At 42.7% G+C, this 14897-nt stretch overlaps 1 protein-coding gene across 1 annotated transcript in view; it reads right to left on the reverse strand.

The window, feature by feature from the left end:
- The window catches only part of DNAH11 (dynein axonemal heavy chain 11), a 317403-nt gene that overhangs the window by 164192 nt on the left and 138314 nt on the right, over positions 1-14897 (reverse strand). The window contains exons 37-42 of the mRNA XM_032873525.1: positions 11207-11299; positions 9785-9979; positions 8784-8861; positions 6717-6849; positions 3426-3553; positions 2207-2355 (exon numbers count right to left, since the gene is read on the reverse strand). Coding sequence (XP_032729416.1) covers positions 2207-2355; positions 3426-3553; positions 6717-6849; positions 8784-8861; positions 9785-9979; positions 11207-11299 — 776 coding nt within the window. The remainder of the gene's footprint in view (positions 1-2206; positions 2356-3425; positions 3554-6716; positions 6850-8783; positions 8862-9784; positions 9980-11206; positions 11300-14897) is intronic.

Below are 14897 nucleotides of genomic sequence, written 5' to 3' on the forward strand. Positions count from 1 at the left end.
AAACACAGAAGCCTGGGCATGGCTCTACTTTGCTGTGGACTCAAGGAATGAGACCTGTAGTGAACAAATCAGGAAACAGAGAAAGCAGCCTAGAGAAGTGCATCAGCCGAGCACTTGGCAGGGAACAGCAGTTATCCTTAAATCAGGGTAACAGGGAAGAATCTAGAAGGATATTGGCAAAGGTGGGTATGGAGTGGGGAACCGAAGGGAGAAAGCTATGCCACAGATATTAACTGAGGAATGGTTAGTGGACCTGTGCCTGCAGGGACAAGGGAATAAAGGACTGTCAAAATGTGGAAGGGACTGATCTTACAGAGACATTTTAGAGGAGACTGACCTACCATTGAAGGACATAGTTATCCTGATGTGACACTGCGGGGAGGGAGCCAGGGAAATCAATAGCCTGACCTCACTCTCCTCTCTCTCCCTCTCATTTCCTGCCAGGGCTCCTCATGGGCCAAACCAACCAGAAGCTAGAGGGCAAGGAGCCCAGTGAAGTGGCTCTGGGGTTAGCCTGGACAGCCTAGACAGCCTCCAGGTCATAGAGTGGGTCACAGAGTGGGGTGGAGGGTCAACAGAAGATTCTGACTCCAATAGCACACCAGGCAAAACCATGTGTCACTTGCGGAGGTCAAACATCATTTCCACAGCTCACAGTGGGAAAGCAAGAGGCGCCAACACATGACCTTCAGGATGAATTCTGGAAAGTGCAAGCATCTGAAGAGTAAGCAGGTGGGCACAGTCAACCTGCTCTGAATCAAAGCATTACCACTATTCATGTATGGCTATTCTACGGGTATGTACAAACATACATGCATTTATATGACATATTAATATACTTATAGAAATGATTTATTTATATCTCAGTGCTCCATATGAACTAGTATTGTTTTTCACTTATTCAACAAACACTGAGTTCTTAACATGTGCAAGGTGTGAATAGGGTAATGTTCCTGTGAAACTGACAAAGGCATACAGGTGCTACTTTCATTATATTAGCCTACTCAATTAGCTTTCAATTTATTTACTAATATTGTATCTTCAAGTGATCACATAAAATTTCAGTTTTTATTTATTTATTTTTTAAAAGATTTTATTTGTTTATTTGACAGAGGTCACAAGTAGGCAGAGAGGAGGGCAGAGGGGGGCGGGGAAGCAGGCTCTCTGCAGAGCAGAGAGCCTGATGCGGGGCTTGATCCCAGGACCCTGAGATCGTGACCCAAGCTGAAGGCAGAGGCTTAACCCACTGAGCCACCCAGGTGTCCCAAAATTTCAGTTTTTAAAACTAAGACTGAAAAAAGAAATACAACAAAATAAAAACAAAACTGAAATAGATCTAAAACATAGGCAAAAGACTGAAATAAGCATTTCTCCAGAGAAAATATGCAAATGGCCAATAAGCACATGAAAAGATGCTTGATATAACTAATTATTAGGGAAATGTAAATCAAAACCAGAGTGACATACCATTTCACACCCATTAGGATGGCTGTCATAAAAAAATAGAGAAAATTACAGGCATTGGTGAGAATGTACAGAAATTAGAATCTTGTACACAGTTGGAGGGAATGCAAAATGGTGCAGCCACTATGGAAAACAGTATGGTGGATCCAGTGAAAATTAAAAATAGAATTACCATATGATCTTGAAAGTCCACTTGTGGCTATATATCCAAAATAACTGGAAGGACTCAAAGATATACCTGTATGCCCATGTCCACAAAAGCATTATTTGCAACCATCAAAAGGTAGAAGGAGCCCAAGTATCTACCAATGGATGAACGGATAAGCAAGATGTGCTGCATACATACAATGGAGCATCATTCAGCCTTAAAAAGGAAGGAAATTCTGGAACATGCTAGAACATGGATGAAGTCTAAAGGCATTATGCTAAGTGAAATAAGGCCACCACAAAAGACAATTACCATATGATTCCAGTTATAAGAGGTATGTAGCAGGATCAGATTCAGAGAGGGAGAAAGGAGAAAGGGACAGAGGGCAGGGCGTATTGGGTGCTTACTGTTTAATGGGTATGGGGCTTCCACTGGGGAGGATGGAGAAAGTTACAGAGACAGTTGGGAGTGATGGTTGTTTCACAACGTGAATGTACTTACTGCCACTGAACTGTTCACTTAAACATGGTTAAAATGTTTTCTGTTATGTATATTTTACCACAATTAAAAAAAAAAAAAAAAAGCAGTACTCACGGGTTCCAGCCCAAATCCTGTGGGTTCACATACAGAATCCCTGCTCTGGAAACAGTAGCTGGGGTTGCAGTCCGCAAGTGGTGAATCTCAAAGAGGAGTCTCATGGAGGGGGTGAGGGCTATGCGCTCATTGCTGGCCAAGGTCAGCACCTGGACAGAGCAGCACTGCGTGAAAGTGGTGCTGCCACTGGGGGGCAAAGGCTATACAGCTAACTCAGAACACCAAGTACTCCCTCTCCCTGGCCACCCGCCTCGGTACAAGTGCCAAAAGTGATGAGCTCGCTCTCCTGAGTTGGAAGAGTGGTGTGAATAAAGATCTCAGTTAATCCCAGACGGGAGTTCACTGACCCCTGAGGAACAAACTCACTAACACGGACTCATTCATGCCAAACACTAAGTGTCTGCAGTAATTACTCCTGAACAGAAGATACTTGTTCTAAGAGCTGATTACATGAAAAGGCCTGAATACCACAAAAAAACAAACTTTCTTTAGAATCTGAAATACCACAATTATCAATTGTGCTAGAGAAACTCATGCAAGTATAAAGATCTCAGACCCACATTTTATGATGAACAGTGTCTTAAAGTGGAAAGCGGTAATTACCGCTAATTTAAGGGGGTTCGTAATTCTGTTCTGTAGCAAGGATGATTGCCTATTTCTTTCTCCTAACCCTAACTATAGACCTTGTGTTGCTTTAAGTGGTGTCTCACGGGCCTGGACTATCAGGTTTTGTCTTTGCTGGGAATGCTGGATTAGCCACAGCAAAAATGCTTAGAAATGCATCTCTACTCATTCTATAGCCATAGGAATTGCTTAATTCTAATAGCTAAATTCCATCAATTTACAGGGGCACAAACTCACCCTTTTATTATCCAAGTACTGCATACATAACCAAAGATAATAATTTGTCTGCTCAGACAAATTAGAGTTCTAATGGTTAGACACCATTAGAAAATGGTGAGGCGTGTATGAACTAAATTCTCAGGTATCCATCCTTCTTTAAAGGTGGTTAAATTTATGCAGACAAGAAAAACGTTATTTCCCTTCAACTCTTTAACAACGAAATTAAGAGCATTATCAGGATAGTGCCACTTATCAAAATAGCAATTACATGAAGAACATTGGCCTAATGATTAAAAACTGGTATTCCAATGAACAAGTGAACAGATCTTCCTGCACTCCGGGTGTGGTATTTGTTTAGCACTAAGGTATTATTCACCTTGTTGTCATCCATGACGGTATTTAGTGACTCAATCCACATGGGATCAATATCTCCATCCAGGATGATCCATTTTGGTCCATCATGCTTAAGATTTGCTTGTTCTCGCAGAATGGATGAGAAGAGACCTACACAGTCAGAATAAATGATCCACAAGAAAAAATGTTCCACACCATTCCCCACCAGGGAACTACAAATCAAAACCACAATGAGATACTACTTTAAGCCAGTTAGAAAGGCTAAAATTAACAAGTCATGGAAAAACAAATGTTGGCGAGGATACGGTGAAAGGGGAATCCTCCTACACTTTTGGTGGGAATGCAAGCTGGTGCAGCCACTCTGGAAAACAGTATGGAGGTTTTTCAAGAAGTCAAAAATAGAGCTACCTACAACCCAGCAATTGCATTACTGGGTACTTACCCCAAAGATACAGATGTAGTGAAACGAAGGGGCACCTGCACCCTAATGTTCAAAGCACCCATGTCCACAGTCACCAAACTGTGGAAGGAGCCGAGATGGCCTTCAACAGATGAGTGGATAAAGAAGATGTGGTCCATATACACAATGGAATATTACTCAGCCATCAGAAAGGATAAATACCGACCATTTGCGTTGACATGGATGGAATAGGAGGGGATTATGCTAAGTGAAATAAGTCAGTTAGAGAAAGACAATTATCATATCGCTTCGCTCCTATTCAGAATATAAGGAATAGTACAGAGGATCATAGGGGAAGGGAGGGAAGACTGAATGGGAAGAAATCAGAGGAGACAAAGCATCAGAGACTCCTCTCTCTGGGAAACAAAGTGAGAGTTGCAGAAGGGGTAGTGGGAGGGGGATGCGATAATAGGGTGATAGGCATTAAGGAGGGCACGTGATGTGATGAGCACTGGGCCTTATACTCAACAAATGCATCGCTAAACACTACATCAAAAACTGATGTACTATACGTTGGCTAATTGAATTTTTAAAAAGCTAATATAGTATGGAGTTACATACTCTTTATTTCTAAAATAAACCATTATTTCTATAGGAAACTCTTTTATTAAGTAAATAAATTTGCTGGGGCGCCTGGGTGGCTCAGTCAGTTAAATGTCTGCCTTCGGCTCAGGTCACCATCCCAGGGTCTGGGATCGAGCCCTGTGTGGGGCTCCCTGCTCAGCAGAGAGCCTACTTCTCCCTCTCCCTCTGCCTGCCACTCTGCCTGATTACGCTCTCTCTCTCAAATAAATAAATAAATAAAGTCTTAAAAAAGGGTAAATAAATTTGCTGTACATTTGCTTCCTCTTTCTGATGGGCAACGTGGGATGCCTTTTGAGCTATGCCTGGACTGCAGACCAATGAACAAGTTTCACTTCCGTGAGGATGTGCCTGACCTTCTCTGAGGCTTTCCCACATGTCAAATAAAGATAGTAGCTTCCTTGAAGAACAGGTGTGGGGATTTATAGGGGCTAACATACATGTATGTTACACCAAACAAAGACATTATCCTTTTCCTTGTACATACATTATCTATTTTAGGCCAAATACTAGTCTATTTTACCTTTCTCTGTTTTCTACAACAATATTCATGGGATAGAATTCTGAAGCGAATTCAGAGGTATTTTACATTTCTTTGAGAAATTTGGTCATTGGCTTAGTAGTTTATAAGATGAGAAGATAAAAACTTTTTTTTTTTAAGATTTATTTATCTTAGAGTCGGGGGAAGGGGCAGAGAGAGAGAGAATCCTTAAGCAGACTCCCCAAAGAGCATGGAGCCGGACATAGGGCTCGATCCCAGGACCCTGAGATCATGACCTGAACTGAAACTAAGAGTTGGATGGTCAACCGACTAAGCCACCCAGGCACCCCGATAAAAATATTTTAAACCCACAGTCCTTTTTGCTGTCCCTGCTTTTTCAGGTATTGCGTACATTACATGATGTATGTAATAATCATTGCTTTTTCAAAACTCAAGTATATAATATTGTAAGAAAAACTGTTTTGATGCACATATGTGGAAGGTTTCGTTTCCTGTGAAGTATTTTGTGCAAAAATAAATGACAGTATGCAAAACCTACTACTACGACTCATTTTTAAAAAAAGAAAAAAAAAGCCAGCCACCTTTCCTAATGATCATGGATCTGAATGGCTTACACAGGTTTTCAGCATAAATTGGTATTAGTCCTTTCATGCCACCATCCTTTAAGAAAAAATGACAGAAAGGCCAAGAACCAGTTTTGATTGTCCCCAAATTATGAAAATAGGCACACACATGGTAAGAAAACCAAGAAGGGTGAGGCGTGTTCCTATAGACAGGATCCTCAGTGAAGCCTTCTCTGAGGTGGCACCAGGACCAGACACTTCCTTACCTTAAGACACTCACATTACCTGTAGCGCTGCCAACAGTGGGACCATCAAGTGCGGGGGGGCCCTGCAATGGGAAGATGCTTGGCATGTTCAGGGAGGAGCAAGGAGGCCAGAGTGCATGGATGATGGTAGGTGAGGAGCAGAACATAGGAAACGAGACCAGAGCTGGGGGATGAGGGCTCTAATCACACAGAACCTGGGATTAAGGTTGGATTCTAAAGGAGATGGAACCCACCGGAAACTGCAAGCAAATTTGTATTTTCAGGAGCGCCCTCTGTTGTTTGGGAAATGAACTGCAAGGAGACAAGAGTGGGGACGACCGCACAAATACAGACAAGAGGCTACAGTCCAGGCTGACGGGAGCGGCAGAGAAGGCAAATGGTACTGGAAGACAACAGATTAAAGGTAAAGCTGATAGGATTTGCTGTGAGGCTGAATGCACAGCATGAAAGGGAGAAAGGACTCAAAGATGGTGTCCAGGTTAGTGCATTTACTGAAACGGGAAGTAAGATTTTAACAAGAAGATCTGTTTGTCTGCAAACACTTAAGGACAAGGACCATGTCCCATTAACTTCTGTCTCTGGTGCCTACAATAGTGTCTGTCTGAAACTCAGTCTGTGTCTTGCATCCCATACTTCACAGATTCTCCTGAGGCATTCAAGTTCACTTCTTGCCTGCTTTACAAGGGAGCCCCGACGTAACTGACATGGGATAAAATACACAGCTGTGTGCAAACTTGCCGAATACAAATTAACCACTTATTCAAATCTGGTTTTAATTTATTGGTTATAAATGCTGCTGTGAGCTGCTCCATTTCCGATAACGCTGACACATAAACAATAAATCTAAGTCATAAATATATGACTGAAATTGGCCTGAACTGAGAAATGGTTTTCTGGGTAAGAAAAATGTTAGCACTTGTAAAGGGGAACTACTACTTGCCATCTTTCCATTCTCGAGTAGCGTGATGTATGAAACCAAAGAGTTCATCTGTTGTCACAGCTTTGGGGTTTAAGTCAGTCCAAGTAGGTTTCTGTTTTGTGTTAACATATGTTCGGTTCAATGTTCTCAAAATCTGAAGGGAAGAAGGAAAAAGCTAAGAAAATTAATACTCCCGTAAGGCAAATGGAAAGCAAATCATTTCTAAAGGATTTTTCTTCTTCATGTGACGTTCCTAGACATCCTGAGTATAATCAGGATGGGGAAAAACAGACATGTGCACATTTTCGTTACCATCTTGAAAAATGTAATCCTTCCATCTCTAAGGATCTCTTCACGGGATTCTTGGAACCATGTAGACTAAAGGAACTCACTCTATCATTTAATATTTTTAACCACATGTGCAAATAAGTCAACGAGTGTTCCCATTCATGTGGGGGAATCCACGCTGCTTGTACGTAGGTGCATGAGAATGGCTTAGAGGATGTTAAGACAGAGACGGCTGGGCCTAATCCCGGAGAGTCTAAGGCAGCAGGTCTAGGATGGGACTGAGGATTTGGATGGCTAATAACATCCCAGGTGATGCCCGTGATGCTAGCGGGGACGTGTTCCAACACCCAGTGACCTAGAGCCGCGGTTCTCAGACGGAGATGGTCTGCACTTGAGGAAGAGGGCGTGCTATTCAACAGAGGCCACGGGAGCCGCTCAAGAGCCTGCGGTGAATGTACGGGGCAGCCTCCACGACCAAGAGTAATCTGAGCCAGCACGGCAACCGTGAGCACAGCTGAGAAACTCTGATCGAGATGCTTGAGAAGAAGGCGGCTTGTGTGAGATTCACCGGGTAGACGCTTTTTCTACGTCTGTTTAAGTAACTGACACCCTAGCTCCGTCATCTCCCCCCAAATATCCTTTTTGCCTTCTCTGAAAAGCCACGGCTTCTATTTTAGAGCTGCATCATCCTAATCAACCCACAGGCCTCCAGAGGACTGATCAACAACCATCAAGTACTTTGGAAGAGGAAGTGGCTACGTAACCCGGCCCTGAGCCCCAGTGTTCTAGTTCTATCAGCTTAAGTAAAGGTTGGCTGGGACACAATCAGTGCAGACTAGATGAAAGAAATTGAATGCTTTAGGAATATTAAGCTTGTATTTTTAGAAACCATTAATCTACTGGAAATTATAGAATTTAATTTTATCCTTCCCTGAACCATGGCCCACATCTGAAACTTCCTCTAACAAAATAATTACAGGTCTATCAGTTATCCACTTCAATATTTCAATTATTACATTTTTCACTAGAAAATTCTGATACCAGGCCTCCCTTTGCAATTGTTTCCACTTTGGGTTCGGATCTAAATCCTGGCAAGTTCTATACACACTCATGCTCTAAAGTCTCATATGCCCAGTCTGATTATTTTTAGTCCTTGGCTACTCAGTATGTTTATACCCAAGCACCCTGAATTAAAATGCAGGCAGTTCTGCATAGACTGTCTGCCAACCAAGAAAATAAGTATGTTGCCAGGATTATCGGTAAGATCAAACAAAATCAAGCAGTGAGGTAAAAATGGAGATAATAATACCCAGAGCATACCATCGCCGTGCACAGTAAAACACACGTGAGGCATCCAGCACAGCACATAATAGGTACCCCCAAAATGTGGGTTTTGCTGTCTCCCTTGCTTTTCAATGTTTCTTTCTGCCCTATAGAGGGCTCTGTTTCTGAGAAAGTACTGAAGGAAAATATTTGGGTTTTTCATACTGATATGGGAAGGAGAATCTAAAATAACTTGGGAGAGAGAAAAAAGTAGTTTTGATGAATATGGAAAGCCCAATCTTCTCTCAGCTTACTCTTCTTATTTCAGCACAAGGTTCTATGTGTTGCACTCTCCCTGCCACTAATATGGAAAAAAAAATAGCATCCATTGATTAAAAAAAGCTGTATTAGAGACTCAGATTCTAACTCAAAATTATGGGGCACTTTGGCAAAGGGAACTCTTAAATAGAAATGAAAATATGCCTGACCAAAACGTGTTCCTTCCAGGGGTGAAAACAAACAGGCAATTTACCATACCTTACTCTTGCCCGTGCCTGCATTTCCAACCACAAAGACCGAGTGCCGCACAGCCAACAGCTCCTCAAGCTGGACGACCTGTGACCAAACAGTCACCAGTTCCTTCAATGAGTTGGTCATTTCAAAACAAAGCAAAAAAACACAACCAAGAACCTCACCCCCCAGCCCTGAAAACAAAAACAAAAACAAAAACAAAACCCTACCCGTTTTCTGGCTTAATTCTTGGCTGACAACTCAAACCAGCTCCCACCGACAAAATGACGTTCCAGTAAAGTTCGAAGAGATGACCCGTGCCAACCACAGTTTCTCCTGAATCTCCCCAAGTACAACATGGGGGGACGGATGGAGAGAAACCATTCCTTGGCAAGTCACTGCTGTAGGCAGGGCGAGGTACACTAGTCCTCGATACATGGCAGGCATGACTTACAAAACCACTGCCTCTTCACAAAGTGTTGAACCAAAACAATACAAGGCTAATGACCTACACCTGAGTAACGACTTAGCTCCTTCGTGATATCTAAAGTAGATACTCTCTAAGTGTATTTTAACATCTGTGTATTCACTACGCCCAAATTGAACACGCGTGGGCACAAGCCCTGAAGTCAGATGTCATAAGTGTCGACATTTCTTTCCCCACTAAAAGCAAATACTAAGGATTTACTTGTAAGTTTCTTGAAGGAGGAGAGAAAAAAGGAGCAAAAGTAATTTCTGGTGCATGTCAACCAGGAACAACAAAGAAATTTTTGTGGCCTGAAGAAAAGTATGTTCACACTTAGAACCATGACTGAATTGTATGCCTACTCACAGAATGGAACTCTAAAATAATTATTCCTATTTACTGGCGTAAAGCCGGTCAATTTAGAATGCTTCAGAGAAAATAATAAGATTGCATAAAGGTCCGCGGAATACGTAAGTTCATGTTTTGCTTAAAGACCACTGAAATGCAGTCGTTCTCAAGGCAAATCCCCAGAGCTGCCATGAGAAGCACACGCTGCTTTTACCTTAAGAACGAAGCTCTCCTCGGGCTGCAGGTGGAGCTCCAAGGTGGCCTGCCTGACCGTCTGTTCCAAGTGTGGCGTCCTCCTCCGGGCCACGTCCAGGGCAGGAAAGAGGTCACCAACCAGGCCAAGAAACACGGGAAGGTCATCTGTCACTATTTTAGGCAAATTGAAGTCCCTCAGTGCTCTCATGAGTACCTAGAAAGAAAACACTTTCTTGAGGAAGCCAATACAGGGTGTACCAGACACGTTATTTTCAAACCTTGTACCCAAAGCACGGGCAATTGATACTGGTCCTCCCTTAGGAGGGCGCCCTATCTACAGGAAGGGTAAATGCTACCAAGCTCCCGTATCAGAACACCAGAAGGCTCTGCTGGTGCCCCAAACCTCGGACTCGAGTCAGGGAGCAGGCTCTGTTCCGGCAACGATCTGGTTTGATCTTGACAAAGAGTCTAAGGCTCTTCCCTCTTTAATCCTCAAACTCCAGGATATAATTAACCAGGCCCATCAGCTCATCTTCTTCAAAGAGAATCTCTGCGAATCTCAGAACGCTAAACCGAACCCTTTTTAGTGTGGGTGTTTGTTCCGTATTGGCTGAAAACCAAAGAGGGCTTTAGATTTTAAAAGCAGTAACTTGAACATCAGCATGACTTTTACAGAAAGAGATAAGCGATCCAACAACACTGATAACATAGCAAAGAAAGGCAAGAAAATCCCTACCTAGCGGTGAATTATGACTGAGAGGAAGAGAAAAGTATTATGGAAGTAGAAATTATGTAAGTGTCCTTTAACACGAAAAGAAACTCACAGGAATAGATTGTTTTCAACTTCTGAAGCCGTACAGAATATATACAGTGCTGCAGAGCCACTGTTCTCACTCTTTAATAAAGGAAAAACGCTTCCAAAAAAATTAGAGAAGGTGGCAGTTATTGTTCTATCCCCCGGCTGGGATCGAATACCGCCCCAGCCGCTGTGACTAACCACCTGAGCGTTTCACCGGTGTCAGGCGACCATTCTTCCCGTTCCATTCCTCACGTTCATCTTACGCCCATGAAAGGGACGCACTTCGCCCCATGAGATTATGTTTTCACTGACTTTTCAGGATTAATTTCCCAAATCAATTAATCAGATTTTCTAAATGTTCCTCAGAGGAAATCAACCAGTGATTGCTGAATTATGTGATTATGATAGCCAAAATATTTTCTGTAGCTGCTACCTCAAAGGCGCCTAGAAAGCCCCCTTTTCCTTCCTGTAGTCATATCCTTAATAACGTAAGAAATGCCCGTTCTCGGGATGTTCTACAGAAACAGAGATTCTGTTTGTTCAAAGTTGCGCTAGGCACAGCGCCCCATCCGGGTATATACTCTCATTTCTGTGAAGCTGTTGAGTCACTCACGCCCCAGAACCAAGTCAGCACTGCGGTACCTGATCTTCGGGTCTATTTTTATCTCCTCGTTTCAGAGAGCCAGCTACAACCAACACAGATTTAATAGCGCGAAGTCCCCAGTCATAATGATCCTAAAAATCAAAACATAGGTTATATTTTCTCAAAAATTTTATGAGGGAGTAAGATTCTCATTCCAGAGGTAGAAGCCAAAAGCTCTAAGAAAAGAGTTCAGATAAATACATGCTTTAAGGGTGTAGAGTAGTGTTTTCCTCTCCTCTTTGCAACTGTGAAAACCATGTCCCTTCAGCTTCCTCCTACCTCTTCCCCCTGGCTCTCTGCCTCTGTCAGCAGATCTCTGCCCCCAGCACTGAGCTTTAGCATGTGCCCCAGGCTCCAGTCGCCTTCCCGGCTCTTCTCCCCAGAAACCTAACTCAGGAGTTGAACTACCTGTGCGTTTTCACCTCCAAACACGGCCCCCTTCTTCAGTTCAGTGGACAGTCCTGTGACTCTGCCCCTCCCAGGCCCAGATCTCTACTTGGCCTAAGTACTCTACCTTTTTTTTTTTTTTTTAAGATTTTATTTATTTATTTGACAGAGATCACAAGTAGGCAGAGAGGCAGGCAGAGGGAGAAGAGGAGAGGGAGAAGCAGGCTCCCTGCTGAGCAGAGAGCCCAATGTGGGGCTCGATCCCAGGACCCTGAGATCGTGACCTGAGCCTAAGGCAAAGGCTCAACCCACTGAGCCACCCAGGCACCCCTACTCTACCTCTTCATCACTTGGACGCTCCAGCACCGATGTTGGTGTTGAACACAGTCCAAGCTATAGTATTTGAAACTTGGTGATAAAATAGTATCTCTCCTTTGAGACTTTTACATAATCCCAATGGAAGATGCCTTTCACAGGCTCAGAGCTCCTGGAGAACACAACCCAGATCTATTCCCTTTTGTCTTCTAGGTCCCAGCATTGGGCACTGCCCAGGGCACGTGCTCAGGAAGGGGACAATGAGTTAAGGGGCTGATCACATATAAAAGGCCTACTGTCTTTTGCCTTTCATCTACAACCCACAGAGTGACACCCTTATCTCAGGTATCTTCCAACAACGCCTGTGGGAAAATCACTGCCCTCTCCAAGTATCATCGTCTATAAAAAGGCACATAAAAGAATCTAACCACTTCATAGGGCTGTTGTAGGAATGAAACGAGTTAATGCTTTGTGGGCAGTGAAACAATATATCCATGTATAAATATGTCCTTCAATCCATTAGTGCATTAGTAAATTCAATTTAGTAGGTCTTGACCATCATTTCTGCTGGTAATAAAACAGAACAGAATAGAATGAAAAATACCAGAATGCACTACAAATAGGAAAGGTAAGGAGTGTTGGGTGAAAATTCTTGTTTCACAGCTATGCATATAACACACATGGCTGCGTTCCTGAGCTCAACAGAATAAGCAGTTTTTACTATGGGTCATGGTAAAAATAATCAGTGGAGAGCCACTGGTACAGAAGGAGACTAGGGCTTGTGGTGAGGAGGGAAGGGGGAAAGCCGGGAGTGTGGAGGCCAGAGGGGTGCTTAGTCAGTGCAGTAAGAACATTAAAGGAGAGGAGGTAGAAGAAATTCCGGACCCAGGTTTAAGAGGATCTGGGGACTCTCCTAAGCATGTGAATGCAACGAGTGCTACAATAATCTTCACCATCTTCATTGCATCACTCCATCGGCCAAAAATGTCCACTGGACACTACAGGAAACAAACGGAGGGCTGCTGGAGGGGCGGGGGGGTCAGGGATGCAGTAACTGGGTGATAGGCATTAAGCGGGGCACGTGATGCAATGAGCACTGGGTGTTACACGCAACTGATGAATCACTGAACTCTACATTGGAAACTAGTAACGTACAGCATGTTGACTAATTTAAATAAAAATTAAGTTGAATTTTAAAAATGTCCACGAGTGGGGCCCCGGGTGGCTCAGGAGTTAAGCATCCAACTCTTGATTTCAGCTCATGGCTTGACCTCAGGGTCATGAGACAAAGCCCCACATCAGGCTCTGCACTCAGTGGGGCGTCTGCCTGAGATTCTCTCTCTCCCCGTCCCTCTGCCCCGTCCCCCTCAACATGGGCATGCTCTCTTAAATAAATAATTTTTTAAAAGACATCCACTGGTTCTTCTTAAATCCATCCCTCCAGCTTAGAAAATTACCAGCGAGTGTTCCTAGTTCGGCCCTTCTGTCCTGGTCTGCCTTCCCTCATCTCATCCATGACACTTGTCCAGTCGGAGAGCACTTCTCGCAACTGTTCTTTTACTCCCAACACCTCCCTCTTCTACCTATGATCAACTTCTCGTGATTTTATTTCACATAAACTGAATCTCCCGAGTCCTCCGAACTCAGGAATCTGAGTGCTTTGCTTCATTTGCTCTTGTTTACCTTCTTCATCATCACTGGCAACAAACATATTACTTGGATATAGGAAATGCTCACTAAATGTTTAAACAGGACCACAGGGAATGGATGTGGTTGCAAACTCTGTGTTGTTTGGGTTCAATGACATCCCATTCTTCTGACTCGTGCCCATTACAAAATTAAAACGAACTCCTTGCAAAAATAAAAAGGAAATTACAAACAGGGAGAAAAATAAAAAATACTTAGTCTTAGTACCCAGAGACAAAAATTAAAAAGCACACACATATGTATATGTATATACATACATATATATGTGTGTGTGTGTGTGTGTGTGTGTGTGTGTGTAAGCATGTATACAATGCACAGAGTCTAAAATAGAAAACACATGTAAATTGTATATCACATCTAATTTGGTATGCTGTTTTCTGCATGCAACACTGTCATAAACATTTTTCTGTATTATTAAATTCACTATGATTTCCCCCACCATGTAAATCTAAAATGACAACGTGAATTTCTCTCTCACATCCCAAATTCCGCCTCAGCAACAGGTAATTTAGAATGAATACCTCTGTCAGTACAGGTAACTATGTGGCTCTAACTGTGGCATTTTAATACTTTCATGCTGGAAGAGCTGCAAAATAATGTCACCAGGAATTAATGAAAGGTCATCAAAAGACTGAAGTCAAAGGTGGCCACGAAGCTGAATTTAAAAATAACAAGGCTGATACTGATGTCATTTCTGTAGCACATCAGCAGCTTCGGTGAAAGATCAAAAAGCTAGGGACCGCACAGGAATAAAGGCACAGAGCAGGGAATACAGTCAGTGGTACTGGCAGAGCCTTGTAGGGTGACAGACGCAGGCACACTTGTGGTGACCATGACATAACGTATAGAGATACCACATCATTGTGCTGCAGACCTAAAATGAATGTAGCATCATTTTCAACTGTACTAAAAAAAAAAAAAAAAAAAAAAAAAGAAAGAAAAGAAAAAAAATCCAAGCTAGTGAGGAGAGTAAAGAGTAAGTTTGACCCACTTCAGAGACTAGAGACTTACAGAGCCAAAGTAAAAACAAAAAACAAAGAAGCCAACCCCACCTGCAAATAAAACATGACCACCAAAACGAGAGACTTTTTCATTTAAAATTTCTTGAGGGGTTCTTCGGAAAATCAGCTTTTACTTCTTTTGACTCTTATGGACAGTCCTGCCATCCTTTACTAGAAAATAATGTTCTCACCAAGAAAAGGACACATCATAAAATTCCATGTATAATTACAGCACTGCTGAAGGTTAAAGAAAATCACAGAGCCCATCGATTAAAAACTG

The sequence above is a fragment of the Lontra canadensis genome, unplaced genomic scaffold (assembly GCF_010015895.1).
Source record: "Lontra canadensis isolate GAN:19392208 unplaced genomic scaffold, GSC_riverotter_1.0 scaffold2, whole genome shotgun sequence".
Lineage (NCBI taxonomy): Eukaryota > Metazoa > Chordata > Mammalia > Carnivora > Mustelidae > Lontra > Lontra canadensis.